Raw genomic sequence first — 26,818 nt, 5'->3', positions numbered from 1 at the left:
GTTCGAGACCAGCCTGACCAACATGGTGAAACCCCGTCTCTACTAAAAATACAAAATTAGACAGGCGTGATGGCACATGCCTGTAATCCCAGCTACTCGGGAGGCTGAGGCAGGAGAGAATCGCTTGAATCCGGGAGGCGGAGGTTGGAGTGAACAGAGATCATGCCACTGCACTCCAGCCTGGGCAACAAGAGTGCAACTCTGTCTCAAAAAAGGAAAAACAAAATTAGCCGGGTGTGGTGGTGTGTGTCTGTAATCCCAGTTACTCGGGAGGCTGAGATAGGAGAATTACTTGAACCGGGGAGGCAGAGGTTGTAGCCAGACTAGATGGTGCCACTGCACTCCAGCGTGGGCGACAGAGCAAGACTCCGTCTCAAAAAAAAAAAAAAAAAAAAGAAAAAGAAAAATTCAGGGGAAAAAAGCAATTAAAAAAACCATAACTATAAAAATAATACAAATTACGAAACAACTATTTACATGAACATTTACATTTTATTAGTTATAAGTAATCTAGAGATGATTAAACTGTATAGGGGGATGTGCATAGGTTATATGCCAATACTACCTCATTTTATATGAGGGATTTGAGCATAGAAGGATTTTGGAGTCCACAGGGGTCCTGAAACCAATCCCCCCTTCCCATGCCTAGGGATGACTGAATTATACAGCAGCAAAAATGAATATACTCAAGCTATATGCATGAGTCTCACAAATATAATGCTCACAGAAAAAAGTAAGTTGCAGAAGGGTAAATACGGTTGATACATAAAGGTTTTAAACACAGAAAGAACTGTTTAATGACTACGGATGCAGTAAAAGTATAAGAAATGTATGCAAACTTATTTAAATTCAGGGTGGTGGTTATATGGAGTAAGGCGAATGTTTGAGATGTCAGTAGGTACCTGACAAATGACAACTTTACTTATTATTATTTTTTTTTTGAGATAGGGTCTTGCTCTTTTGCCCAGGCTGGAGTGCTGTAGTGGGATGATAGCTCATGCAGCCTCGATCTCCGGGCTCAAGCGAGCCTCCCTCCCGCCTCAGCGTCCCAAGTAGCTGGGACTACAAGCGCACGCCACCACGCCCGGCTAATTTTTAAATTTTTTTTGTAGAGATGAGGTCTCACTATGTTGCCCAGGCTGGTCTTGAACTCCTGGACTCAAGCGATCCTCCCGCCTTGGCCTCCCAAACTGCTGGCTGGGATCACAGGTGTGAGCGACTGCGCCTGGCCTGCAACGTTACTTATAATAATCTGTGTGGTAGTTGTCATTTGGCCCATTTTACAGGAAATTGAGGCACAGGGAAGTGAACTGGCGGAATTTCAGTTCCGCTGGGTTTTGACACTGAATTAACTGGCTGAACCAGCGAGAGGACGGCCCGGCTGGCTCTCAGGCCTCTCACAGCGCTCCCTTCCGGACCGGTGAGTGAGATTCCTGCCCCGCCCTGCGCGTTGGGCCCCGCCCCAGAGGGTCATGAATATGCAAGTATGGGGAAGATATTTAAAGGCGCCGGCGCCACGCGTATATCCCTACCCGGCGCCGCCCGCCCAGTGCGTGTCCCTAGACTGAGGCCCAGCCCCCTTCGCCTGTTTCTATCACGAGCGCCGCCAGCATGTCTGACAAACTGCCCTACAAAGTCGGTGAGTTCCAGGACCTGCAGCCAGTTGCTGCCGCTCGGCACCCGCCCGGGGTTTGTTCGTGGCGGGGGCTGCAGGGCCGACTCGGGGCGCTCTGGACCCCTGGAATCGCAGGTTCGGCGCGTTTCTGGCCGCGCGAAGCCACCTGGAAGTTGGAGTGCTCGCGCGGCGGTGAGAGGGCTGTTCCGGGTGGCTGCGGACTACAAGTCCCAGCATGCCCCGCGACGCCGGGGCCGCCGCGCTGGCTGAGAGCCGCAAACAGGCGGCGTGCTCCGCGGGAGAGCACACCTGGCCGCGGCCTGGGACGGCTGGCACCTGCCGGACCCTGCTCAGGGGGCCTACGCCCGGCCTCCTGGGCCTGGACCGGACGCGGTCCAGCTGGGCGGCCCCGACGAGTTTCCACCCCTCTCTGGGCCTCCTACAGGGACGACGAGGGCACTGGTGCCCCGGAAGGTGTATGAAGAGAGGCCTGGAAAGCGAGCCCCAGGCCGGCTCCGGTCCTTTCCCCTGAGACTTTGGGCCAGTTACCCAAACTGTGGGGTCCCCCACCCCGCCAGCAGGGGCAGCCTTGCAGAAATCTTGAAGAAAATTTGGAGTGATTAGAAAAATCCTGCTGTCCCACCAATTGAAGTGTGATACAGGGATAGTTAAACGTTTACGTAGCGTTTCGTGTGGGATCGGCACTGCCTTCTAGGTTTATTTTAGTCTTATGGCTCTGTAGGGAAACTGTTCTCGTTTTATGATGAGAATCCTGAGGCAGAGGTAACGTGCCCTCAGTCTTACAGCTGGTGGTGATGGAGCAAGATTGGAACGCAGGCCATCTAGACCTCTGAGCGTACCCTTTCACCACTGTGTGCAAGCCAGTACACGCGGAACAATCCTAATGAATTTTCAGCAAAAACCAGTTCAGTCTGGCTAGTAGCTTTTCAAGGAACTTGGACACTATTAGACCGGGTGTGGTGGCTCACCCCTGTAATCCCAGCACTTTGGGAGGCCAAGGTGGGAGAATCACTTGAGGTGAAGAGTTTGAGACCAGCCTCGCCAACGTGGTGAAACGCTATCTCTACTAAAAACGCAAAAATTAGCCGGGCGTGGTGGCGGGGCCTTCAATCCCAGCTACTTGGTAGGCTGAGGCAGGAGAATTGTTTGAACTGGGAAACGGAGGTTACAGTGAGCCGAGATTGCACCACCACACTCCAGCCTGGGCAACAGAGCAAGACCCTGTCTCAAAAAAAAAAAAAAAAAGACACTATTAAGTCTGGAGAATGGCATCCACGTTTATGGGACACTTGCTGTATATCTGGTGATTTACGTGTGTTTGCAGAATAATCTTCATAGAGGTGGACATTATCCCCTGATAGAACACGAAACTGAGGCCCTTGGGAAGTGACATGCAAAGATTCAGTTAAAGTAGTTCATCAAGTTGCTACCAGAGTAGACTGTCTCCATTGTGTGAATGCTGGAACTGAACCCAGAAAAGTTATGTCAAGGTCACATCAATAGTAGAGCTGGAATGGGGGTTTGTCATACTGTGGAGAGATTAGTGGGTCAGGATTGGGGCCATTGGGTTAGGTGGGTGGAGATAAAGCTGGGTTTGGGAGAGGGGGAGCTTAGCTGGATGAGGCTGGAGGAAGGAGGCCCTGCTGTACGCCAGATCTTGATCATACGGCATTTTCTTTACTTGGGGTGTATAGCAAGCTAGGGATGATTATCCTCTCTTTACAGATGAAGAAACTGATGTTTAGAGGGGCTCTTGCTGTTCCTCTTGAGTTGTCCTGGGGACAGGTGTTCCTGTGACTTCTGCAAGTCCTTAGCTCCAGAGATTGGAGCTTCTACCCTCTCCTGTGCCCTTGGAGTTGAGGGTCCCACAGAAAACTGTGGGGCTTGCACAGTGTCCTCGAGGGCACTGAAGGAGTTACTTTTAGCTAGAGGGACATGTGGTGGTGGAGGGGTGGAGCTTAGTAGCACAGGGCATAACCCATTGTCCCATACAGCCGGGCCCCTCCCAGGAGGGGCCTTGAGAGGGGCCTCTGCTGTAGCCCTGCCTGACTGCCGGTTCTGGTTCTGCTGTTAATTGGCTACGGAACCTGCAGCAAACTCCCCTCTGGGTTCTTTCCTCCTTAGTAAATGCTGGGACTCGGGCTAGGTTCAGATTTGTGTTGTTTTTCTTTGCCACCCTTGTCATGTGCCAGCCCCTCTCATGGATCTTCTTTCATTTAGTTCTGATGACAGATATGGTCAGTAAACAGTTGCTGACCCCTTCTCTGAGCCAGGTCATGCTGGAGACACAAAGGTGACCCAAGGACAGGGGTGGCACAGATATGCCATTTTATGTGAGCAGATCTGCCACTTGTCTGTCTCCATGGTCACCACCCCAGTTCTGGTCTCCTTGCATGTCTCCCGGGATCTCTTGCTCCACAGATCCACGCAGCAGCCAATGGGGTCTTTTCAAAAGACAAAGCTGGTCTTTGCATGCTGGCCCCCTGAAAACAGTGGAGTCCCCACTTCACTGGGACTGAAGTCCCAACTCACCCCTCTATTTGAGTCACCCTGGTGCACTCTTTGTTCCTCTAGCAGGGATATACTAAGTTCTTGACTGTTTCCAGGTTTTTTTCAGCACCTACTGTGCCAGGTACTGTATTAGGTGCTTGGGAGGAGACTTCCAGGCCGATAACTGCTTGGGTTAAAGCCCTGAGGTGGGAATGAGTGGAGCTTGCCTGAAGTTGGTCAGGAAGCCTGTGTGTTGAGCAGCTAGTGAGGGGGGGAAGTGGAGAGATGGAGGAGGGGCAGGCAGTCATGCAGATGGGGCCCGAAGATTGAGGGAAGCCATTGGAGGATTTGCTTGTTTTGTTTAGTTTTGTTTAGTAGAATAATGGAGGTGATGTAACTTAAATTTTTAAAAGCCTCCCTCCTCTGGCTACTGTGGGGAGAATGGCATGTTAAAGCATGGGACCAGTGAAGAGGCTGTAGCAGTGTCCAACTGAGAAGTGGCAGTTTCTTTCTTTCTTTATTGTTCTTTTTTTTTTTTTGGAGACAGAGTCTCCCTCTTTCACCCAGGCTGGAGTGCAGTGGTGCTATTTTGGCTCACTGCAACCTCTGCCTCCCAGGTTCAAGTGATTCTCCTGCCTCAGCCTCCTGAGTAGCTGGGATTATAAGTGCCCGCCACTACGCCTGACTAATTTTTGTATTTTTAGTAGAGACAGGGTTTCACCATGTTGGCCCAGTGGTCTGGAACTCCTGACCTCAAGTGATCCGCCTGCCTCGGCCTCCCAAAGTGCTGGGATTATAGGCATGAGCCACCGCGCCTGGCCTGAGAAGTGACACTTTAGATGAAGGTGGTGAGATGCGGTTGGATTGCTTATATATTTCGCTTGTTGAGCCAGAAACATGCTGATTGAGGTGAAAGGGGAAAAGAGGAATCAAATCTTAAGTTTTTGGGCAGAGTTGCTGGTTGAATGGTGGTTTCATTTCCTAAAATGGGAAGATTGGGAGAGTAACGGGTAGTAGGGGCAAGGAGCCACGAGGACTCCAACATGACACATAATAGATCTGATTGGACATCCAAGTGGAGGTGCCATGGAGGCAGTTGGATCACATTGAATCTCAAGTTCAGGGAAGTAGTTTGGGTTGGAGAGAAATACGTGGGAGTCATCCTGGTAGAGAAGGTATGTAAAGCCATAAGACTGGATGAGCTTAATTGGTAAACATTAGAGAACTGGGAGATGATGAAACCCTGAGGGCCCCCAAACGCTAAAGTCTTAGCTAAAGAGGAACCAAGAAGGTAGGTGGAAAAGCACAGGACAGAGTCGCAGAAGCCAAGTAAAGAAAGGGTTTCAGGAAGGAGGACAAGTAATTTGTGCGATCTGCGCTGCCGGGAGAAACATGGTCATGGGTAATTTTGCATTAGGTGTGGAGGTCAGGCTGGTCTTGGGACAAAAGAGCAGTTGGCCGGGCGCGGTGGCTCAAGCCTGTAATCCCAGCACTTTGGGAGGCCGAGACGGGCGGATCACGAGGTCAGGAGATCGAGACCATCCTGGCTAACACGGTGAAACCCCATCTCTACTAAAAAATACAAAAAACTAGCTGGGCGACATGGCGGGCGCCTGTAGTCCCAGCTACTCGGGAGGCTGAGGCAGAAGAATGGCGTAAACCCGGGAGGCGGAGCTTGCAGTGAGCCGAGATCGTGCCACTGCACTCCAGCCTGGGCGACAGAGCTAGACTCCGTCTCCAAATAAATAAATAAATAAATAAATAAATAAATAAATAAATATTTATTATTTGAAGCCAGTAAGTCTGGGGGTTAGATTGTTATGCAGCAATAGATAACTGATACACTGGTTTGAACAGTGTTTCTATCACTTGTGACCAAAAGGATTCTAATCCACTGCCATCCTCCTTTTATAAAATGAGGAAATCAAGGTTCAGAAAAGTGAAATGACTTGTCCACGGTCACCAAGCTAGTGAATGACAGAGCTAGGATTTGAACCCAGGTCTATCTGGCTTCAAAGCCCCAAAATACTAGCCGGGCGACGTGGCGGGCGCCTGTAGTCCCAGCTACTCGGGAGGCTGAGGCAGGAGAATGGCGTAAACCCAAGAGGCGGAGCTTGCAGTGAGCTGAGATCCGGCCACTGCACTCCAGCCTGGGCGGCAGAGCGAGACTCCGTCTCAAAAAAAAAAAAAAAAAAAAGCAGTTTCAGTGGAGTATGGAAGTCCTTAAGGAGGAGAGGGGATGTGGAATCGGGCTCCATGGAGCAGGGACAGCTCATCTATTTTATTTTGTTGTTTTTGAGACTGAGTCTCACTCTGTCATCCAGGCTGGAGTGCAGTGGCATGATCTCAGCTCATTGTAGCCTCTGCCTCCCAGATTCAAGTGATGCCCCTGCCAGCCTCCTGAGTAGCTGGGATTCCAGACACTCACCACCACATGGCTAATTTTTGTATTTTTAGTAGAGACGGTGTTTCACCATGTTGGTCAGGCTGTTCTTGAACTCCTGACCTCAAGTGATCTGCCCACCTTGGCCTCCCAAAGTGCTGAGATTACAGGTGTGAGCCACCACGCCTGGCCAGCTCATCTTTGGTAACAGGAAAGAGTGCCTGGTCTGAAGCTGTAGATGACTGCTATAGGTGACTGGTGGATTCCATAGGGGAAAAGTGGCCTGGTTCTGAATTCATCTCAGTGAATTGGAAAGTGAGATTGTCATTCGACGGGGAAAGGTGTTGGAGGGTTGAGGAAAGTAGAAAATGGGAGTAAATTTACTAGGAAAATGTCATAAGGTTGCTGCAATGTGCTATGTGTCTTTTATGGTGTTAACAAATGTGATGTGTTGGCCAGGTGTGGTGGCTCACACCTGTAATCCCAGCACTTTGGGAGGCTGAGGCAGGTGGATCACGAGGTTGGGAGTTCAAGACCAGCCTGGCCAACATGCTGAAACCTCGTGTCCTCTAAAAAGACAAAAATTAGCTGGGCATAGTGGCACATTCCTGTAATCCTAACTATTGGGGAGGCTGAGGCAGGAGAATTGCTTGAACTGGGACCCTGGAGGCGGAGGTTGCAGTGAGCTGAGATCGCGCCACTGTACCCCAGCCTGGTCTACAGAGCCAGACTATGTCTCAAAAATAAATAAGTAAATAATTAAATGTGATGTCTTGGTGTGGTTGTGATTGTCCTCCTGCTGGGTTCAGTGGCTCTGGTGTAGTGGAGGGTCGGGTTTAATTGGGCTGAGAGTTTTGCCAAGTGAGTTCTCAAAGGGAAAGGGGGCAGAAGGGACAGTAGAAATTGGTAGGATGAATTGAATAGAAGTTCTGACCTGACAGGCCACAGCCTTGTTGGAACTCCCTCCAGAGAGGGAGAAACCCAGAAAGATGAGATGTGGTTAGAGTTGGGTGCTGGAAGTCCAGATTTCCAATGAGAGCTATCATTGATGATGGCCTACCGGGGTAGGAGGGCTGGGGTGGGTGGCTTGAGTTGAGGCACAGCCAGAGTGGTCTTTCATGCAGGAGGCATGTTTCATTCTGAAATTGTTACAATGCACTGTAGGAAGCTGACTGACTTAGATAGTTTTATTATTAAATTCTTAGATTATTAAATTCTCTACAGCATCCTTTGTCTCCCACCGCCTACCTCTTTGGATGATTGGCAGTATCTAAGCTTCCCTAAAGATAAAAATCACCAGGAGTCTTAGACCTGCTGAATCAGATTTTCCAGGAGAGATTTACAAGCATGCCAGAGGAGCATCCCTTATTGGGGAAGTCTGCAAACTTTGACCTAGGGACTGACCTAGAGTATGACCTTGGAAATGGACCAAGTGTGATAGGGGAGAGAGGAGGTTGAGATGGATCAGAGGGAAGAGTATTGAGATAGTGAGTTAGCTCGTAATAATATCCTTCTTTCCTGCCTGAGAATTTGAACAAATTCGAGACATTTTAGGTGGCAGATAGCATCTGAAATATACTTTTTATTACTAATAACCTTGAAGCCAGAGGATGTAGATTGGTATTTTAGGTGGCAGATAGCACCCAAAATACTACCTTTTATTACTAATAACCTCGAAGCCAGAGGCTATAGATTAATATGAAATCCAAATGATCCTGCTGACTGAACCCTCAGATAGAGCAGTTACCCAGTCCGTTGCAGGCAAAGTAGGCCAGGGTAAGTTGGTCTCTGGAAAAGCAGAGAACACCAGCTTCCTGCAAGTGGGCAGGTGAGTGCTTGCTTGCAGAAAGAAGGGAGAGCTAAGCTGAGCACACCATTTATTCCTGTCAGTTTTACTGGTCAGGCAAGTTCACCCCACCTCCCCTGGGGCAGAGAGGCCAAGAGCATTAGTTATACGGATGAGTTCCTCCAGGTGAAAAGAAACATCAGGAGTGGGGAAGCATTTTCACATCTGAAAGGAGATCAAGGAACTGTCATATCCAAAGTGTTAGATCGTGTTTATGAGCGTTGAATCACCAGGAGTGATGACTGAGAGAGGGCTATGGAGAACCAGAAGCTAACGTCTTTAGGGAGTGAGGAGTGACCTGGAGGTTGATAGGGTGTCAGCAGAAAGGCAGGGTAGTAGGAAGTGTCATGTGGGCTGTTTTTCAGAGGGACACTTCTTTATGTTGTAATTTTTGTGTCCCTGTGTGATGAAATGTGTTCTTCCACAAGTCAGAAAGGGGCAGGTAGGCAGGGACCATGTCTTTCTTGAGTACTCTGGTTTCATAAATACTTGTTGAATGAGTGAGAGAATGTGGTGACAGTGCTAAGCCCTGGTGTGTTGATTCCACACGTGGATCAGGGTCCACACACAGTGACCGCCCCTCTGGGTTGGTGGGACAAAGGGGCTCACGGAACTCCCACCTACTTCTCCCCGTAGCTGACATCGGACTGGCTGCCTGGGGACGCAAGGCCCTGGACATTGCTGAGAACGAGATGCCGGGCCTGATGCGTATGCGGGAGCAGTACTCGGCCTCCAAGCCACTGAAGGGCGCTCGTATCGCCGGCTGCCTGCACATGACGGTGGAGACAGCCGTCCTCATTGAGACCCTCGTCGCCCTGGGTGCTGAGGTGAGGCCCACAGCTGTAACACCCCAGAGTCCTTGCCCTCCCTGGGTTCAGCCAGGGAAGAAGACGACTGTGCTGGGGTGGGGACCTTCCAGGTGTGGAGCCAACCCTGGGCCTGGAGGGTCTCCTCTCTCTCATTGGGTTTCCTCCCCGTTGCCCAGTGCTGCCACACTTTGTGGTGAGTGTTCTGCGGATTTTCTCCCTGGCTGGGAAGGTCACTGTTGGCTACCCTCAAGGCATCCTCCTGATGGATGCTCTGTCAGGAAAAACTCAATGCCCATGTCCTACTTAGTCCTGTAAGGGCCAGCTTGCCTTGGCCTTCCTGGGGTCACAGGCCTACCCTGGACCCATTATGGTTGGCCAGATGATGGCAGCTCTGATTGGTTCAGCCTGGGTCATGTGTGCCAATGAATGACAGCTCTCCTGAGGTCTGAGAGTCAAGAAGCAAGCTGGTTTCGTACAGCAGGGTAGGACAGTGCAGCCAAAACCCACAGAGGGCTCAGGGCTCAGTCCTTGGACCTCTTCTTTCTTTTCAGCATTCACTCTTGGAGGTCTGATTTTATAGCTTTAGATACTATTGATCTGGTGATGACTCCCACATTTTTGTACTAGCCTGGACTTCTCTTGGAACTCCAGACTGGCATATCCAGGAGCCGGGGCATTGACGCTACCTGGAGGTCTAGTACTCATCTCAGGCAGAACATGTTCAAACAGACTCAGGATTTTCTGCCCACTCTTCTTCCCGAAGCCTTCCCCACCTGAGTAAATGGAACCTCCACTCCAGCCTTCTGGGTTCTCTCAGTTCAAGAATCTGGGAGTCATCTCCTCCCCACCCTTTCCTCCCCACTCCCAACCCCTTTTACTCCAACAACTCATCCCTCAGCAAATCCTGTCAGTGCAGCCTTCAGAGTAGACCCAGGATGTGACAACTTCTCATCACCTCCACTGCTACTGTCATATTTCTTGTCTGGAGTCTTCTCCAACAGTTTCTTCAGTTGTCTCCTTGCTGCCACCCTTTCCCTTCCACACAGCACCAGAGTGAGGTTTTAAAACCTGAGTTGGATCTTGCCCCTGGTCTGGCTCCCATCTACCCACCTAGCGTCCCCAGGCTGTGATCCTAGAGCTTGCTGTACCTAGATTCCAAACCTGTCCCCACTACCCGAAGAGCTCTCCCTTTTCCTTGCCCAGCGTCCCTTGTGCTTTTGAGCCACTGGTGACCAACAGCCTTGTTTTGATGGCTCTTCTAGGTGCAGTGGTCCAGCTGCAACATCTTCTCCACCCAGGACCATGCGGCAGCTGCCATTGCCAAGGCTGGCATTCCGGGTGAGTCCTGCTTGCAGCTGGGACATGTGGAATTTGTGAAAGGCCTCAGCCTTCTTTGCTTCACTGACTGCTAGAGCAACAGACTTCCTTACATTACAGAAGGGGAGAGGAGTAACGGCCACAAAATCCTAGCCCAGCGACCCATAGGAAAGAGCTGCTTTGTCCCATCATCGTCTCAAATCCTGTGGAAGTTGTTTATTGACCCAAGTCAAGCCATGTAACCAGGAAGAGCAAGATCTTATGATTGGGAACTAAATGATGAAGCGGAGGGGAAGTTCATTAAAGGAAGGATGTGGATCTCTTTCCAAAGAACTGGGGAGGGCTACGGGGCAGAAAAAGAGGCTCACTGCCTAGGGTATGGTGGTCTAAAGGACTAAGGAAGGACCAAGACTAACGAGAAAGGAGCTTCACAGGCTGGGCACATGTCTGCCTGAACTTGGGGAGAGGAGTGGTTAGATCTGACCCAGTGATTAAATAGGACATTCAGGATTCCTTCTAACCAACCATAGGTGGAGAGGAGGGGGTGGCGCAGTGCTCCTTCACAGACTGACCAGGGCTGAATGGGCATGGCCCCCATTCCTCAGCCTTGACTGGGCACCATGGCTTTCTTCTGGGAAAGTCCTTGTGGCCTTGTTTTCTTTTCTTTTCTTTTCTTTGCTCTCTCTCTTTTTTTTTTTTTTTGAGACGGAGTCCCACTGTCACCCAGGCTGGAGTGCAGTGGTATGATCTGGGCTCACTGCAAGCTCCGCCTCCCGGGCTCACGCCTTTCTCCTGCCTCAGCCTCCCAAGTAGCGGGGACTACAGGCGCCTGCCACCATGCCCGGCTAATTTTTTGTATTTTTAGTAGAGACAGGGTTTCGCCATGTTAATGAGGATGGTCTCCATCTGCTGACCTCGTGATCCACCCACCTCGGCCTCCCAAAGTGCTGGGATTACAGGCGTGAGCCACCGTGTCCGGCCTGTTTTCTCTTTTCTCTTTTCTCTCTTTTCTCTCTCTTCTCTCTTCTCTCTTCTTTTCCTCTGAGAACGGAGTCTTGCCCTGTTGCCCAGACTGGAGTGCAGTGGTGCAATCTCGGCTCAGTGCAATTCTTAAGACCATTGCCTGCTCCAGTTGTGGGTAGGAGCAGCTGGCTCTGCTTGGCCAGCATCCTTTGCTCGCAAGAGGCTCCTGGGAACCCCACACCTGTACCCTAGTCATGCCACATGGGAGGAGTGTGGGCTGGTGGTCAGTAGCCCTTAGTTCTGGTATCTATTCTGGAATTTCATGTAGCGTGACCCAAGTGCATCTTAGCCCCTCTGTGGGCATCTGTAAGTGATGATAATGGTCATGGCTGCCTCACAGGGTTTCTATGAGGAAGAATGAGATGGGGTATGGAGGATTTAGAGTCATGTCTGGCAGAAAGCAAGTGCCCCATACATGGTATCTGCTCGTAGTCATTTTTTGGCCAGACTTTGCCTGAGACTCTCCTGCACGGAGGCTGCTGGTGCTCCAGTCCTTTCAGTGCAGAGCAAACCTTGGATCCTGCCTTGTGGATCCTGCTGAGGGGGAGGCATTGTGGGGCATCAAGCTCTGGTCACTTAGGGTTGATGCCTCAGTCCTTGGGGCCCAGGCAGAAGGGGATGGGAAAGGAAATAATTATTTCCTGATATCTATATCTGTGGGGCTGTACATGGCTTCTGTCTCACTTAGTCCATACTATTGTGAGCCCTATTTACAGAGGAGAAGACTGAGGCTCAGAGAGGTGAAGTGATTTGCCCAAGGTCACACAGCTGGCAAGTGGCTGAGCCAGGATTTGAACCCAGATCTATGTGGCTCCAAGTTGTGTTCTTACCACTGCTGAGTCTTCAGAGGGGCCGGAGGTGGCTGGGGATGGAAATTGGGAAGGAGGTAGTTTTGGCTCTGCCAGGGTTGTTCCCTGGAGCAAGTACCAGTTGGGGAAGTCCAGGCCCTGATGTGCCACTCACCCTCCAGTGTATGCCTGGAAGGGCGAAACGGACGAGGAGTACCTGTGGTGCATTGAGCAGACGCTGTACTTCAAGGATGGGCCCCTCAACATGATTCTGGATGACGGGGGCGACCTCACCAACCTCATCCACACCAAGTACCCGCAGCTCCTGTCAGGTTAGCAGGGCGGGGCAGGTGGGCTGGGTGCTGGCAGCCTGGGTGGGACCTGCTCGCCCACATGATGGCCGCAGGCCTGGCAGGATTTCCATTGCCTCAAGCAGCAGGATCTGGAGGATGGGAGGATGGCAGGCTCTGGCATTCATACTGGGGCCTCCTGACTTCTGAGGCTGTGAGGCTAGGGCAGCTGAGCCAATGGCCCAAGGGCAGGCACAGGGCCATGGCTGGGAATAGGTGGGAGGGAGCCAGCTTTGCTCAAAGTAGGCACAGGGAGTGCGGAGAGTGCAGAGGCCCTGAGGCAGGAATGGCTGGAGTGTTCAGGAAGCAGAAAAGAGGCCCACAGGATAGCAGTGAGCAAAGGGAACCTTCGCTGGGGGGTATGGTGTGAACTTTCGTGAAGGCCACATGTGTTAGGGCCTAATAGGCCAATAGAAAAGTGTTTGACCTGATTCTCAGAGCAAGGGAAAATAACTGGAGGGCGTTGAGAAGATTTCTCTGAGAAGATACATGTTAGAAATGGCTGCTGCATGGAGGATGGGTTGCGGTAGGGAGACTGGGAAGAAGTCACAGGGTCAGGGACTAGGGCAGCAGCAGTGAGAAAAGAGAAGCTGGGAGTTGTTGGGAGGCAGAGTCACTAGGCCTGGCGGTGGCTTCCCTGTAGGAGGGCATCAGGGACTCCTCCCTCACGCGGGTCTGTGTGACTAGGGGGGCCTGTGGGATCAGTCACAGAGATGGGAACCCAGAAAGATGAATGGCTTTAGGGGGCAAAGATGAAGAATTTGCGTGAGCACAGGTGTGGCATCTCTGAGGCTTGTCTTGTCCTCTCTTGTTTAGGCATCCGAGGCATCTCTGAGGAGACAACGACTGGGGTCCACAACCTCTACAAGATGATGGCCAATGGGATCCTCAAGGTGCCTGCCATCAACGTCAATGACTCTGTCACCAAGGTGAGCTGAGGGGCAGTGACAGCTCTTGCTGTAGTGGCTGCAGCTCAGGGCAAGGCCTCTGAAGAAGAGTGCCCAGGAATGCTGAGGCGAGAGACATGGAGCCCTCATTTGAGGGGCAAAAGCGGTTATAGACCAAGGCTAATGAGTGCATTTAAAAGGGGTCTCAGAGCTGGGCGTCAGGAGCTTTATGGCTTTGGGAAGAAGAGCTTTCAAGTTAAGCAAGGTCTTTGACCGGGCAGTCTCTCCTAGTAACTGATGCCTAGGAAGGCTCCACACCAGCAGGGAAAGATTAGAGAGAAGCTCTTGGAGCCGACTGGGGTGAAGGGCGTGTGGGGGCATTGGCTGCTGGAGGGGTTCAGCCCAGGCCGGGATGCTTGGTGGGCCCATGACACCTGGGCTCTTCAGAATACTGTGAGGCCAAGTGGTCCTGGCCCCAGGGCCTTGCCCGCCCCCATTGTCTTCTTACCCCCTCTCCTTTCAGAGCAAGTTTGATAACCTCTATGGCTGCCGGGAGTCCCTCATAGATGGCATCAAGCGGGCCACAGATGTGATGATTGCTGGCAAGGTAGCGGTGGTAGCAGGCTATGGCGATGTGGGCAAGGGCTGTGCCCAGGCCCTGCGGGGTTTTGGGGCCCGTGTCATCATCACTGAGATTGACCCCATCAACGCACTGCAGGCTGCCATGGAAGGTAGGATAGGGCAAGGGTTGGTTGTCAGCCACTGGGGCCAGAGGGAGGGGAAAGGCCACCATAGATGACCCACAGCCACTGTCTCTGCACAGGCTATGAGGTGACCACCATGGATGAGGCCTGTCAGGAGGGCAACATCTTTGTCACCACCACAGGCTGTGTTGACATCATCCTTGGCCGGTAGGTGCCATGGGGGTCCTGGGAAGTGAGGGAGGAGGGCAGGGTTGGGATAGCTGTCTGTCTCTGACAATCTCCCATGGTCTTGGGCTGCCTGACAGGCACTTTGAGCAGATGAAGGATGATGCCATTGTGTGTAACATTGGACACTTTGACGTGGAGATCGATGTCAAGTGGCTCAATGAGAACGCCGTGGAGAAGGTGAACATCAAGCCGCAGGTGAGAAGCTCCTGCCCTGCCAGCGGGCTGGGCAGATGGGAGTGCAGAGGAGTGCTGGCTGCCAGGGAGGGGAGTTGAGGAGATGGTGGCAACCTGTGCAGGAGCATGGGGAGAAGAGGGCCTAGCATCAGAGCCAGCCGGAGATGGCAACCTTATCCTGAGGGCAGCCGGCATCCCTGAAGGTATCAGGCAGGTGAGCTGTATGTGGCGAGCCTGTAGTTTTAGAAAGATCACTCTAGCTACTGTGTGCAGAATAAAAGCAGCCATGGCAGGTGGTGGGGAGGGAGGCTTTTAGGGGAGGCTTATAGAATCCCTGCAGGGGATGATGGCTGCCTCCGCTTGGGGAGTGCTGGGGATGGATGGACAGCATGTAGGGACAGGATGAAGGCAGAGTCACAAATGACACAGCTTTGACCAGGCACAGTGGCTCACACCTATAGTCCCAGCACTTTGGAAGGCCGAAATGGGCAGATTACCTGAGGCCAGGAGTTCGAGACTATCCTGACCAGCATGGTTGAAACTCCATCTCTACTAAAAATACAAAAAAATTAGCTGGGCCGGGCGTGGTGACTCACGCATGTTATCCCAGCACTTTGGGAGGCCGAGGCGGTCGGATCACCTGAGGTTAGGAGTTTGAGACCAGCCTGACCAACATGATGAAACCCCATCTCTACTAAAAATACAAAAATTAGCAGGGTGTGGTGGCATGTGCCTGTAATCCCAGCTACTCAGGAGGCTGAAACAGGAGAATTGTTTGAGCCCGGGAGGTGGAGGTTGCAGTGAGCTGAGATCGCGCCATTGCACTCCAGCCTGGGCAATAAGAGTGAAACTCCATCTCGGAAAAAAAAAAGGGGGGGGGGCCGAACATGGTGGCTCACGCCTGTAATCCCAGCACTTTGGGAGGCTGAGAGGGGGAAATCATGAGGTCAGGAGTTTGAGACCAGTCTGGCCAACATAGTGAAACCCCGTCTCTACTAAAAATGCAAAAAATTACCCGGGTGTGGTGGTGTGTGCCTGTAATCCCAGCTACTTGAGAGGCTGAGGCAGGACAATCACATGAACCCGGGAGGCGGAGGTTGCAGTGAGCTGAGATCCTGCCATTGCACTCCAGCCTGGGTGACAGTGTGAGACTGTCTCAAAAAAAAAAAAAAAAAAAAATTAGCTGGACATGGTGGTGGGTGCTTGTAATCCCAGCTACTTGGGAGGCTGAGACACGAGAATCGTTTAAACCTGGTAGGCGGAGGTTGCAGTGAGCTGACATTGCTCCACTGCACTCTAGCCTGGGCAACAGAGCGAGACTCCCATCTCAAAAAAACAAGCAGATAAAAACAACAAAAAGGGACACAGCTTGAACCGCTGTGTGAGGAGCAGGCCCATGCACTGAGCTGGGAAAGAACAGGTTTGCATTAGGCATTGGGGCACTGAAACTGGAAGATGAGTTCTTGTGGGGGGTGTGAAGTTTTACTTCAGTTGCAATTATTATGGGTTTATTTTTTATCTGATTATAAAAGTAGTATGTTTCTGGAAGACATTTTGGCTTTGGATCTCAAGAGCTTTAAAGTTAAGCAACCTCTTTGGGCAATCTCCTGTAATTGGTCCTTAGGAGATAATTAAGATGTGTATAGAGATGTTCATTTTTTTTTTTGAGACGGGCTCGCTCTGTTACCAAAGCTAGAGAGCAATGGCACGATCATGGCTCACTGCAGCCTTGACCTCCTGGGCTGAAGGAACTGATCCTCCTGCCTCAGTCTCCCAAGTACCTGGGACTACAGGTGTGCACTACTACACCTGGCCAATTTTTTATTTTTTGTAGAGATGAGGTCAGGCTGAGGTCAGGTCAGGTCTCAAACTCCTGAGCTTGTTATCTCCCAAAGTGCTGGGATTACAGGTGTGAGCTGCTGCACCAGGCCCATCACATTTTTTAAAGGGAGAAGAGCCCATTTAATGTGAGGTATTTGAGTTGGTGCTGTGCCGTGTTTGAGATATGATATAGAAGATACAGACACAGAGTTGGCCAAAGCCCTGACACCCACCCAGTCATAGCCACACCAGAAGCCCAGGTCCCAGAGAAGCAGACAGGCAGCTCTGTGAACCCACATCTCCTACACTGCTCCCCTTGGGTGCTCTGCTCCTGCGTGGGCGTTCTCCTTGGCTAGGTCCTGCGCTAGTCTAGGGTGTCAGTTCCCGGCTAGGCAGAGGGCACCTCCATCTCTGCCTAGAAGGCCTGGCACTCATCACAGTGTGGGGGTGGCCAGGGCATGCTTCTGTGGCAGCCATACCCCTGACAGCCAGCCAGACCTCCTTCTGCAAAGGCATCACAGGTGAAACCTGCTACACTGGGGTGATGGGCACCTTTCTGCCAAGCTGCCTTCCAGAGTTGGACTCTGTGCCCACCCTCAACATCCTTGACAGTCTTGCCAGCCTTCTGCCCAACCTTATCTCTTGTCCATCCTCTCAAGGGCCTCTGTACTTAGGCCATATTTGACCACTCCCTGAATACCCACTGCAGCTCCTACTTCTGCTCATCTGTCCAGACAGCTCTGTTTGTTTGGAACAGAACACATGCCCTTCTCCTTGTTCATCTTCTCAGCCCAGCTCAAGAGACCCCTTTCCGGCCAGGTGCGGTGGCTCACGCCTGCAATTCCAGCACTTTGGGAGGCCGAGGCAGGTGGATCACTTGAGGTCAGGAGTTTGAGACCAGCCTGGTCAACATGGTCAAACCCTGTCTCTACTAAAAATACAAAAAATTATCTGGGCATGGTGGCTTATGCCTGTAGTCCCAGCTAGTCTGGAGGCTGAGGCAGGAGAATCACTTGAACCCAGGCGGTAGAGGTTGCAGTGAGCTGAGATCACGCCACTGTACTCCAGCCTGGATGACAGAGTGAGACTCCATCTCAGGGGAAAAAAAAAAAGTTATAAAAAAGAGACCCCCTTCCTGGCCAGCTCCTCAGGCAGAGGCAATGCCCACACTCTTAGTACAGACCCCTAGTGCAGCATCCATCAATGGCTTTGGTCTCTGACCCCACTGTTGTACCAGGAGTGTAGAGTCTGGGTTGATGTGTCCCTGAAAGGGACTTAGATGGGTATCAGTGAGTGCTTATTGATTGACGCATCCATCAATGCTTGATGGGCATCAGAGACCTTTCGTTGGACCAGCACTAGGCCTTTGGAGCAGCTGGGAAACCTGGGCTTTGGGGAAATGTTTGGGAGGCCACCTGAGGGTGGAGGGATGGCAGGGGAAGAGCTGAGAGTGGGGAAAAAGCAAGTTTGTGTGTTCAGACAGCTGGGACAGACAGAGGACTGGGGCACTGAGGCTGGGTATTTCCATGTCACGTTCACTCACAAAACCAGGAGTTCTCAACCTTGGCAGTCACCTGGGAGCCACACTATGGGCCACACGAATAGGAGTCTCTGGGAATGAGGCCAGGGTATCCTCATTTTTTAAAGCTTCTGAGGTGATTCCGATGTGAGTGCCATGGCATTCAGCTTTTAGTAAGCTGCATTCAAAACTATTTCATGGTTATTGAGAACATGGGATCTGTCCTCAGACCATCCAGACTCAAATTGCAGCCTCCTCTTAGTGTGTGACTCTGGACAAGTGACCTAACCCTCCTAAACTTCAGTTTCTAAATCTGAAATGGGGATGACAGCAGTACTGAAATTGCAGGGTTGTTTCTGGGATGAAATGTGGTAGTTACCTGTAAAGGACTTAGGACAGGGCACGTGACAGTGATCATAACAATAACATTAGCAGCTGCTTACTGAGTGCCTTGTATGCGCCAAGCAAGTGTGAGCACATGAAGTTCTCACAGCAGAACTGTGCGGTTTGCAGCTTAGCATTTCTTCATAAATATCGGCTAATATTTTTGTGCCAGGCTATGTGCTGGAGGTTGTTTTGGGGCAGTTTGGATGCCTCATGGGCACTGTTGGAGGCAGGGAGGCCTGCCAGACCAGAGGGTGGGCTGTGGCAGGGGTGGGCTGTGGGAGTGGGGCTCTGCGTGCCCTCACCCTTGCCCTGCCTGTGTGTAGGTGGACCGGTACCGGCTGAAGAATGGGCGCCGCATCATCCTGCTGGCTGAGGGTCGGCTGGTCAACCTGGGTTGTGCCATGGGCCACCCCAGCTTCGTGATGAGTAACTCCTTCACCAACCAGGTGATGGCACAGATCGAGCTGTGGACCCATCCAGACAAGTACCCCGTTGGGGTTCACTTTCTGCCCAAGAAGGTGGGTTTGTTCTATCTGAAGCCAAGGGTCACGTGTCGAATCCCGGGATCCCCACACAGGGCTTGCCAGAGTTTATAAAGTGCTTGTCTGTCTGCCCTCTCAGAGGCCCTCATGGGGTCCTCTACAGTGCAGAAGTCATTCTCCCCATTGACAGAGGAAGAAACTGAGGCCCACAGTGGGGAGTGACTCCCTGGAGCACAGCAGAGCCGCAGGACCAGGTGTTGAGAAGAGCCTGGGCCTTGGAGTGGGACACACCCCAGTTTGAATCTTAGCCCCACCACTTAGAGGCTGTGTAATCCAGGCAAATTCTTTCATTTCTCTGTGTCTTCATTTTCTCATCTGTGAAATGAAGGTAATAGCACCCCTCTTCAGGACTGTGAGGATTTCCTGAGATCAGGGTCCTGAATCCACACACCCGCAGGGGCTGGGCAGGTGAACGAGTGACGCCAGCCGAACAAGGGCTAGAACAGCTGAAGGGGGAAAGGGCTGGTTGCCACCTAGGAACCCGGGTCCATCTGATTGGGGCTTCTGACCTTTCAGGAGAGCCAGAGATACCAAGATCTCTATATGAAATGATTTTTAAATACAGGCAACTCATTATAGTTTTGTTTTTATTTTTTTGAGATAGAGTCTCACTCTGTTGCCCAGGCTAGAGTACAGTGATGTGATCTTGGCTTACTGCAACCTCCACCTGCCAGGTTCAAGCAGTCCTCCCACCTCAGCCTCTCGTAGCTAGGATTACAGGCACGTGCTACCACACCTGGCTAATTTTTTTGTATTTTTATTAGAGATGGGGTTTTGCCATATTGGCCAGGCTGGTCTCGAACTCCTGACTTCAAGTAATCCACCCACCTCGGCCACTGCACCTGGCCTCATTATAATTTAAAAAATAACTGGGTGGGTTAACTTGGACATGTGTATAAACTGAGTGCAGTCTGCAGGCTGCATGTTTGTGGCCTTGTAATAAGATGATACATCCCTGGCTGGGCACGGTGGCTCACGCCTGTAATCCTAGCACTTTGGGAGGCCGAGGTGGGCAGATCATTTGAGGTCAGGAGTTGGAAACCAGCCTGGCCAACATGGTGAAACCCTATCTCTACTAAAAATACAAAAATGAGCCTGGCGTGGTGATGCACGCCTGTAATCCCAGCTATTCGGGAGACTGAGGCAAGAGAATCGCTTGAACCCAGGAGATGGAGGTTGCAGTGAGACAAGATCGTGCCACTGCACTCCAGCCTGGCGACAGAGTGAGACCCTGTCTCAAAAAAAAAAAAACGATACATCCCTAAGCATGGCATCTCACTGTGGCTGTGTGGTCTGCGTAACCATGATGATGAAGTCCTCTGACATGAAATCCAGTGCTCACCCTAACACCCCATGCAGTCTACCCTTCCCTGGAGTCAGGACAGATGTTTTAGTCCTGGCTCTTCTTGGCAGTATTACAGGTGAACTTTGCTTTGTCCCTTACCCTGTCCGATCCTCGGTCTCCCTATGAGCTAAACGGTAAGAGTAGCTCTTACTCTTCCAGCCTTTGGCTGCTGGAGAAGCTGTGATGAGGTCTACATACCATCCCTTCATCCTTTGAAAGGCTGGTTCTGGCCGGGCGCGGTGGCTCAAGCCTGTAATCCCAGCACTTTGGGAGGCCAAGACGGGCGGATCACGAGGTCAGGAGATCGAGACCATCCTGGCTAACATGGTGAAACCCCGTCTCTACTAAAAATACAAAAAAACTAGCCGGGCGAGGTGGCGGGCGCCTGTAGTCCCAGCTACTCGGGAGGCTGAGGCAGGAGAATGGCGGAAACCCAGGAGGCGGAGCTTGCAGTGAGCCGAGATTGCGCCACTGCACTCCAGTCTGGGCGACAGAGCGAGACTCTGCCTCAAAAAAAAAAAAAAAAAAAAGAAAGGCTGGTTCTGTCAACTGAGGAAGATGCAGGAAGAGGCCTGGGGCATCTGTCTCCAGGGCCAGCCAACAACTAATCTCCCTGGAGCAATGTCTTGCTGGACCAAACTTTTTACCCACAAGGACCTCAAGGCGTACCTTGTTCTATGCAACTGGTTGTGGGGTTGAAAGATTCTCACTTGATCCTTATCTGTTCCCACCTGGGGGAAATATGGCTGTGAGTTTGGTGAGGAATTGGTCAGGCCTTTGATATAAGGCCAGGATTGGAAGTGAAAGAGGCAAAGCTCTCACTTCCTGCCTCAGCACCTGGCTCTGTCCTTACCACTTTTCTTCATCATTGCTAACACGTGGCTTGGGGACAGGACACTCTTGGCATCATGCCTCATATGCTGTATGTAGGCAAGGGACTAGGTACCTTGGTCAGCAAATGACAGAGAAGGCAGCCACCATTTATTAAGTCTCCTACTTGCACTAATGACTCTGAGTAGCACTGATCTTTGTAACAGCCTTGAGAGATGAGTGATCCATCCTGTGAATGGGGAAAGTAAGGTATAGAGATTGACTTGCCCTCACAGATGTTAAGTATTGGGCCAGGAATAGAACCTAGCTCTGTCTGTCCAAGGTGTTGACCTTATGACATGACACATACCTTCTGGTTCAGGGTGCTGGAAGAAGGAAAAGTTCTGGACTAGTCCAGGCTGAACAGAAGGTTGATTTCAATGTGTACTATGGGGGTTGGAGGCTGTCGTTCTACCTCTGGAACTGATGTGGACTCAGTTCTAGGCTGGGCCCTGGTCCTACTATTGTCTGCCTCTCAACTGAGCATATCACCTGCAGGCTTGTTGCTTCATCTGAAGGTACAAGGATAAACCCCACCCATCCTACTTCTTAAGGGTGTTTGGGAGGCTCTAATGAAACAGTAGATAATGAAACCACTTGGGAATGTAAAAGCTGTGGGCTGAGCTGTGGTGAAAGGCCGCCATGCCATCATGGGACAGGACAGGGTCCCTCAGCGGTAGGGAGAGGTCTCCCTCGTGAGAGAGTTAGAGGCTGGCTTGTATTTAACTCTTGCCTCTGTCCTCCTCAGTTTCTGCATAATCTCTTCAGAGCTGCTCTGGAGGCATTAAGCTGGGATTCTTGAGACATATTTTGGGGCTTTGAAGCCAGATAGACCTGGGTTCAAATCCTAGCTCTGTCATTCACTAGCTTGGTGACCATGGACAAGTCATTTCACTTTTCTGAACCTTGATTTCCTCATTTTATAAAAGGAGGATGGCAGTGGATTAGAATCCTTTTGGTCACAAGTGATAGAAACACTGTTCAAACCAGTGTATCAGTTATCTATTGCTGCATAACAATCTAACCCCCAGACTTACTGGCTTCAAATAATAAATATTTATTTATTTATTTATTTATTTAGAGACGGAGTCTAGCTCTGTCGCCCAGGCTGGAGTGCAGTGGCACGATCTCGGCTCACTGCAAGCTCCGCCTCCCGGGTTTACGCCATTCTCCTGCCTCAGCCTCCCGAGTAGCTGGGACTACAGGCGCCCGCCATCTCGCCCGGCTAGTTTTTTGTATTTTTTAGTAGAGACGGGGTTTCACCGTGTAGACCAGGATGGTCTCGATCTCCTGACCTCGTGATCCACCCGTCTCGGCCTCCCAAAGTGCTGGGGTTACAGGCTTGAGCCACCGCGCCCGGCCCAAATAATAAATATTTATTATTTCAGTTTCTGTCGGTCAAGAATTTGAGATCAGCTTAGCTGGCTGCTTCTGACTCAGGCTCTTTCATGAGGTTGCAGTCAAGATTTTCTGCCAGGGCTGCAATCATCTGAAGGTTTGACTGGGTCTGGAAGTTCCTCTTCACATCACTGTTGACAGGAGGTCTCAATTCCTCATGCATGGGCCTCTCCAGAGGGCTGCTTTTGCATCCTCAGGACATGGCATCTGGCTTCCTCCAGAGTAAGTCATCCAGACGAGAGGAAGGAGGAAGCCATAGGGTCTCTATGAACTTGTATCCAAAGTCACACACCATCACTTCTGCTTTCTTCTATTCATTAGAAATGAATCATCGGTGGGGTGGGGGGAAGCGGTGGGGATTAGGCTCTAATTCGTAAAGGGGTATCAAATAATGTATAGATGTATTTTAATCAAAAAAGGAACCAGTTTAATCCAAAAAAGAACTTTATTCTCGGATCTGCCACGCACGGTGGCTCACGCTTGTAATCCCAGCACTTTGGGAGGCTGAGGCGGGCAGATCACCTGAGGTCAGGAGTTCGAGAACGGCCTGATCAACATGGTGAAACCCCATCTCTACTGAAAACAGAAAATTAGCTAGGCGTGGTGGTGCATGCCTGTAATCCCAGCTCCTCAGGAGGCTAAGGCAGGAGAATCACTTGAACCTGGGATGTGGAAGTTGCAGTGAGCCGAGATTGTGCCACTGCACTTTCAGCCTGGGCGTCCAAATGAGACTCTGTCTCAAAAAAAAAAAAAAAGAACTTTATTCTCAGATCCAGACACTGGAAACCTAGGATTTCATAGCTAAGAAACCTAAGACATCATAGCTCTGTCTTTCTGTCTCTCGGATCTATCTTCATTTCACTTGTAAAACAGACTTGCAACTGGTGAGCTGAGACTGATTGATACCCTTCCCTGTTTAGGAATCCCAGTGGGACTGGAGCACCTTGTCTCTGCCTATCATGGAAAATATGTCCTGTGCATAGATCAGTTCCAGAGAAGTGTTTTGGTTAGCTGCTTGAGTTGAAGAATGAGGAAGGAGATGTGATTGATGGTCTTGTCAGGGCTACATGGAGGGGAGGGTGTGTCATGGTTCCCTTTTGAGGGGGGCTAGGCAGCCAAAACAACACATTAACTGAGGCTGGATGTGAGGATAGAAAGAGTTAACATGAGTGCCACACATGGCAGATACCTCAACAGAACGCTCTGCCTCTATTGGCTGCCAAACACACGGAGGGATCCCAGAACATGGCACTGATTGCCAGTCTTTCTTTGTTTCTCCCCAGCTGGATGAGGCAGTGGCTGAAGCCCACCTGGGCAAGCTGAATGTGAAGTTGACCAAGCTGACTGAGAAGCAAGCCCAGTACCTGGGCATGTCCCGTGATGGCCCCTTCAAGCCGGATCACTACCGCTATTGAGAGCCAGGTCTGCACTTCACCCTCCAGCTGCTGTCCTTGCCCAGGCCCCGCCTCTCCTCCCTAAGAGCTAACGGCACCAGCTTTGTGATTGGTTTGTCAGTGTCCCCCATCGACTCTCTGGGGCCGATTGCTCAATTTTTGGCCTCTGCTGTAGCCGTCTACTGTTCCAAATGTGGCAGCGGGAACAGAGGCCTCTCCTCAAGCCCCAGTCATGATGGAGGTCCCAGCTACAGGGAACGATGAACTCAGTGGTCTTGGAACAGCTCACTAAGTCAGTCCTTCCTTAACCTCAAAGTCAGTAGTGGAGTCACAAAGTCCATGTGTTTTGCCATCTAGGCCTTCACCTGGTCTGTGGACTTATTATACCTGTGTGCTTGGTTTACAGATCCAGTGGTTCCTCAGCCCACGACAGATGAGAAGGGGGTATATTGAAGGGCAAAGAGGAACTGTTGTTTGAATTTTCCTGAGAGTCTGGCTTAGTGCTGGGTCTTAAACCTCATAACAATGAGGTTAGTACTTTTAGTCCCTGTTTTACAGGGGTTAGAATAGACTGTTAAGGGGCAACTGAGAAAGAACAGAGAAGTGACAGCCAGAGGTTGAAAGGGGCCAGAAAAACATGGATGAATGCAGGCAGATTTCATGAAATCTGCCACCACTTTATAACTAGGTGGTTCCTATCACAACCCTGGGTCAAAAAGAGAATAATTTGGCCTATAATGTTAAAAGAAAGCAGGAAGGTGGGTAAATAAAAATCTTGGTGTCTAAAAGAATTTTGAGCCTTTATTTTATAGACAGTCCTCTGCTAACAACGTATGCCATGCATAGGGGGTTACAGTCATGCTGATGAAGCATTCACGGGGTTGTCTGCAGTGGAATGACTGCCCGTGGTCCTTAGGCTTGAAAGAATGGCTAAAGTGAAGAGGGAATTCTTGTTTTTGCTTTTGTTTTTCTTGAGTCTCGCTCTGTCACCCAGGCTGGAGTGCAGTGGTGCAATCTTGGCTCAATGCAACCTTTGCCTCCTGGCTTCAAGTGATCCTCCTGCCTCAGCCTCCCAAATAGCTGAGATCACACCCAGCTAATTTTTTTTTTTGTTTGTTTGTTTGTTTGTTTGTTTGTTTGTTTGTTTTTTTTTTTTTGAGACGGAGTCTCGCTGTCGCCCAGGCTGGAGTACAGTGGCCGGATCTCAGCTCACTGCAAGCTCCGCCTCCCGGGTTTACGCCATTCTCCTGCCTCAGCCTCCCGAGCAGCTGGGACTACAGGCGCCCGCCACCACGCCCAGCTAGTTTTTGTATTTTTTAGTAGAGACGGGGTTTCACCGTGTTAGCCAGGATGGTCTCGATCTCCTGACCTCGTGATCCGCCCATCTCGGCCTCCCAAAGTGCTGGGATTACAGGCTTGAGCCACCGTTTTTTTGTATTTTTAGTAGAGATGGGGTTTTACCATGTTGACCAGGCTGATCTTGAACTCCTGACCTCAAGTGATCTGCCTGCCTCAGCCTCCTAAAGTGTTGGGATTACAGGGGTGAGCCACTGTGCCCGACTGTTTGCAGTATTTTTAAAAGTGCACTAAGTGGGGATTCACATTAAGTTCTAAAGATATGATGTCAAGTAAAACCCTTAAGTCACACTCAGTGGCCCATGATCAGCAAGGCATGAGGGGCTGAAAACTGCTCACTCTGGTTAGATGCTCATCAGTATATCCTGCCTGACAACTCTTACCTTTTCTTTTTCCCTGAGTGCACATAGTTTAAGTTGCATAAGTTACATGTGTATGTGATGTGACTCTGCTGTAAATAGTGTACAGACTTTGGTACTTCAACTGTTATTAGTACCAAATGATAGGGCACCCACTTCCCAACTGATCACAACACGAGTGGTCAGAATAGGCTGAGATCTTGCGCACTTGGGTGACAGGCATGGTGCAGACATCTTTTAGAGTTTTTTTGTTTTTGTTTTTGTTTTTTTTTTTTGAGACGGAGTCTCGCTCTGTTGCCTAGGCTGGAGTGCAGTGGTACAATCTCGGCTCACTGCAACCTCTGCCTCCCGGATTCACGCCATTCTCCTGCCTCAGCCTCCTGAGTAGCTGGGACTACAGGCGCCCACCACTATGCCTGGCTAAGTTTTTTTGTATTTTTTTTTAGTAGAGATGGGGTTTCACCACGTTAGCCAGGATGATCTCAACCTCCTGACCTTGTGATCCGCCTGCCTCAGCCTCCCAAAGTACTGGGATTACAGGCGTGAGCCACTGTGCCCAAACTTTTTTTTTTTTTTTTTTGAGATGGAGTCTCACTCTTGTCACCCAGGCTGGAGTGCAGTGGCACAATCTCAGCTCACTGCAACCTCTGTCTCCCAAGTTCAACCTATTCTCCTGCCTCAGCCTCTCAAGTAGCTAGGATTACAGATGCTTATCACCACACCTGGCTAATTTTTGTATTTTAGTACAGACAGGTTTTCACCATCTTGGCCTGGCTGGTCTCGAACTCCTAACCTTGGGTGATCCGCTCACCTCGGCCTCCCAAAGTGCTGGGATTACAGGCATGAGCCACCATGCCCGGCCTTAGGTCTTATTTATTCCTCATAGAGACTTGAATTCCCATGTCTGAGGCTCTGAGAGGACCCACGAGCGTGAGCTGACTTTTGTACGTGGTAGGACTTAGACCAAAATCCAAGCCCTTCCCATACCAGCAAGGTCAGGTTTAGGAAGGGAGCCTGGTTTCAGATTTCCCGACACTAGATCAGGAACTCTGGAACTGTAACCCAGAGGGCTGCCCAGAGCCCTGCCTCAGTTCTACTGGGGTGGCTGCTGGGACGATGACTTCACAGTGGGAAAAAGGAGAGGCTGTTGTTCATCTCAGCCAAAGAGGTTGAACGCCTTCTGCTGCACAGC

The 26,818-nt window shown here is 50.8% G+C and overlaps 1 protein-coding gene across 3 annotated transcripts; it reads left to right on the top strand.

The window, feature by feature from the left end:
* The first annotated feature begins 1,436 nt into the window (after positions 1-1,436).
* AHCY (adenosylhomocysteinase) lies at positions 1,437-24,702 on the top strand. Of its 3 annotated transcripts, none has more exons than XM_033186151.1 (10): positions 1,437-1,639; positions 8,992-9,182; positions 10,427-10,502; positions 12,475-12,624; positions 13,459-13,571; positions 14,053-14,260; positions 14,353-14,440; positions 14,539-14,656; positions 18,686-18,880; positions 23,801-24,695. In XM_033186151.1, exons 1-10 carry the CDS (start codon positions 1,612-1,614, stop codon positions 23,930-23,932), a joined length of 1,299 nt encoding a protein of 432 aa, XP_033042042.1. In that variant the 5' UTR covers positions 1,437-1,611; the 3' UTR covers positions 23,933-24,695. The 3 variants fall into 3 exon arrangements, with proteins under 3 accessions (XP_033042042.1, XP_033042041.1, XP_033042043.1); XM_033186150.1 differs by lacking the exon at positions 1,437-1,639 and adding an exon at positions 1,891-3,126 and having other exon boundaries at positions 23,801-24,702; XM_033186152.1 differs by lacking the exon at positions 1,437-1,639 and adding an exon at positions 1,891-3,115 and having other exon boundaries at positions 23,801-24,038.
* The last annotated feature ends 2,116 nt before the right edge of the window (positions 24,703-26,818 follow it).

This window comes from Trachypithecus francoisi, unplaced genomic scaffold, assembly GCF_009764315.1.
Source record: "Trachypithecus francoisi isolate TF-2019V2 unplaced genomic scaffold, Tfra_2.0 Lachesis_group21, whole genome shotgun sequence".
NCBI classification, from domain to species: Eukaryota; Metazoa; Chordata; class Mammalia; order Primates; family Cercopithecidae; genus Trachypithecus; species Trachypithecus francoisi.
Note: the sequence above shows the minus strand (reverse complement) of the source record. Positions and strands in the feature narration are given on the sequence as shown.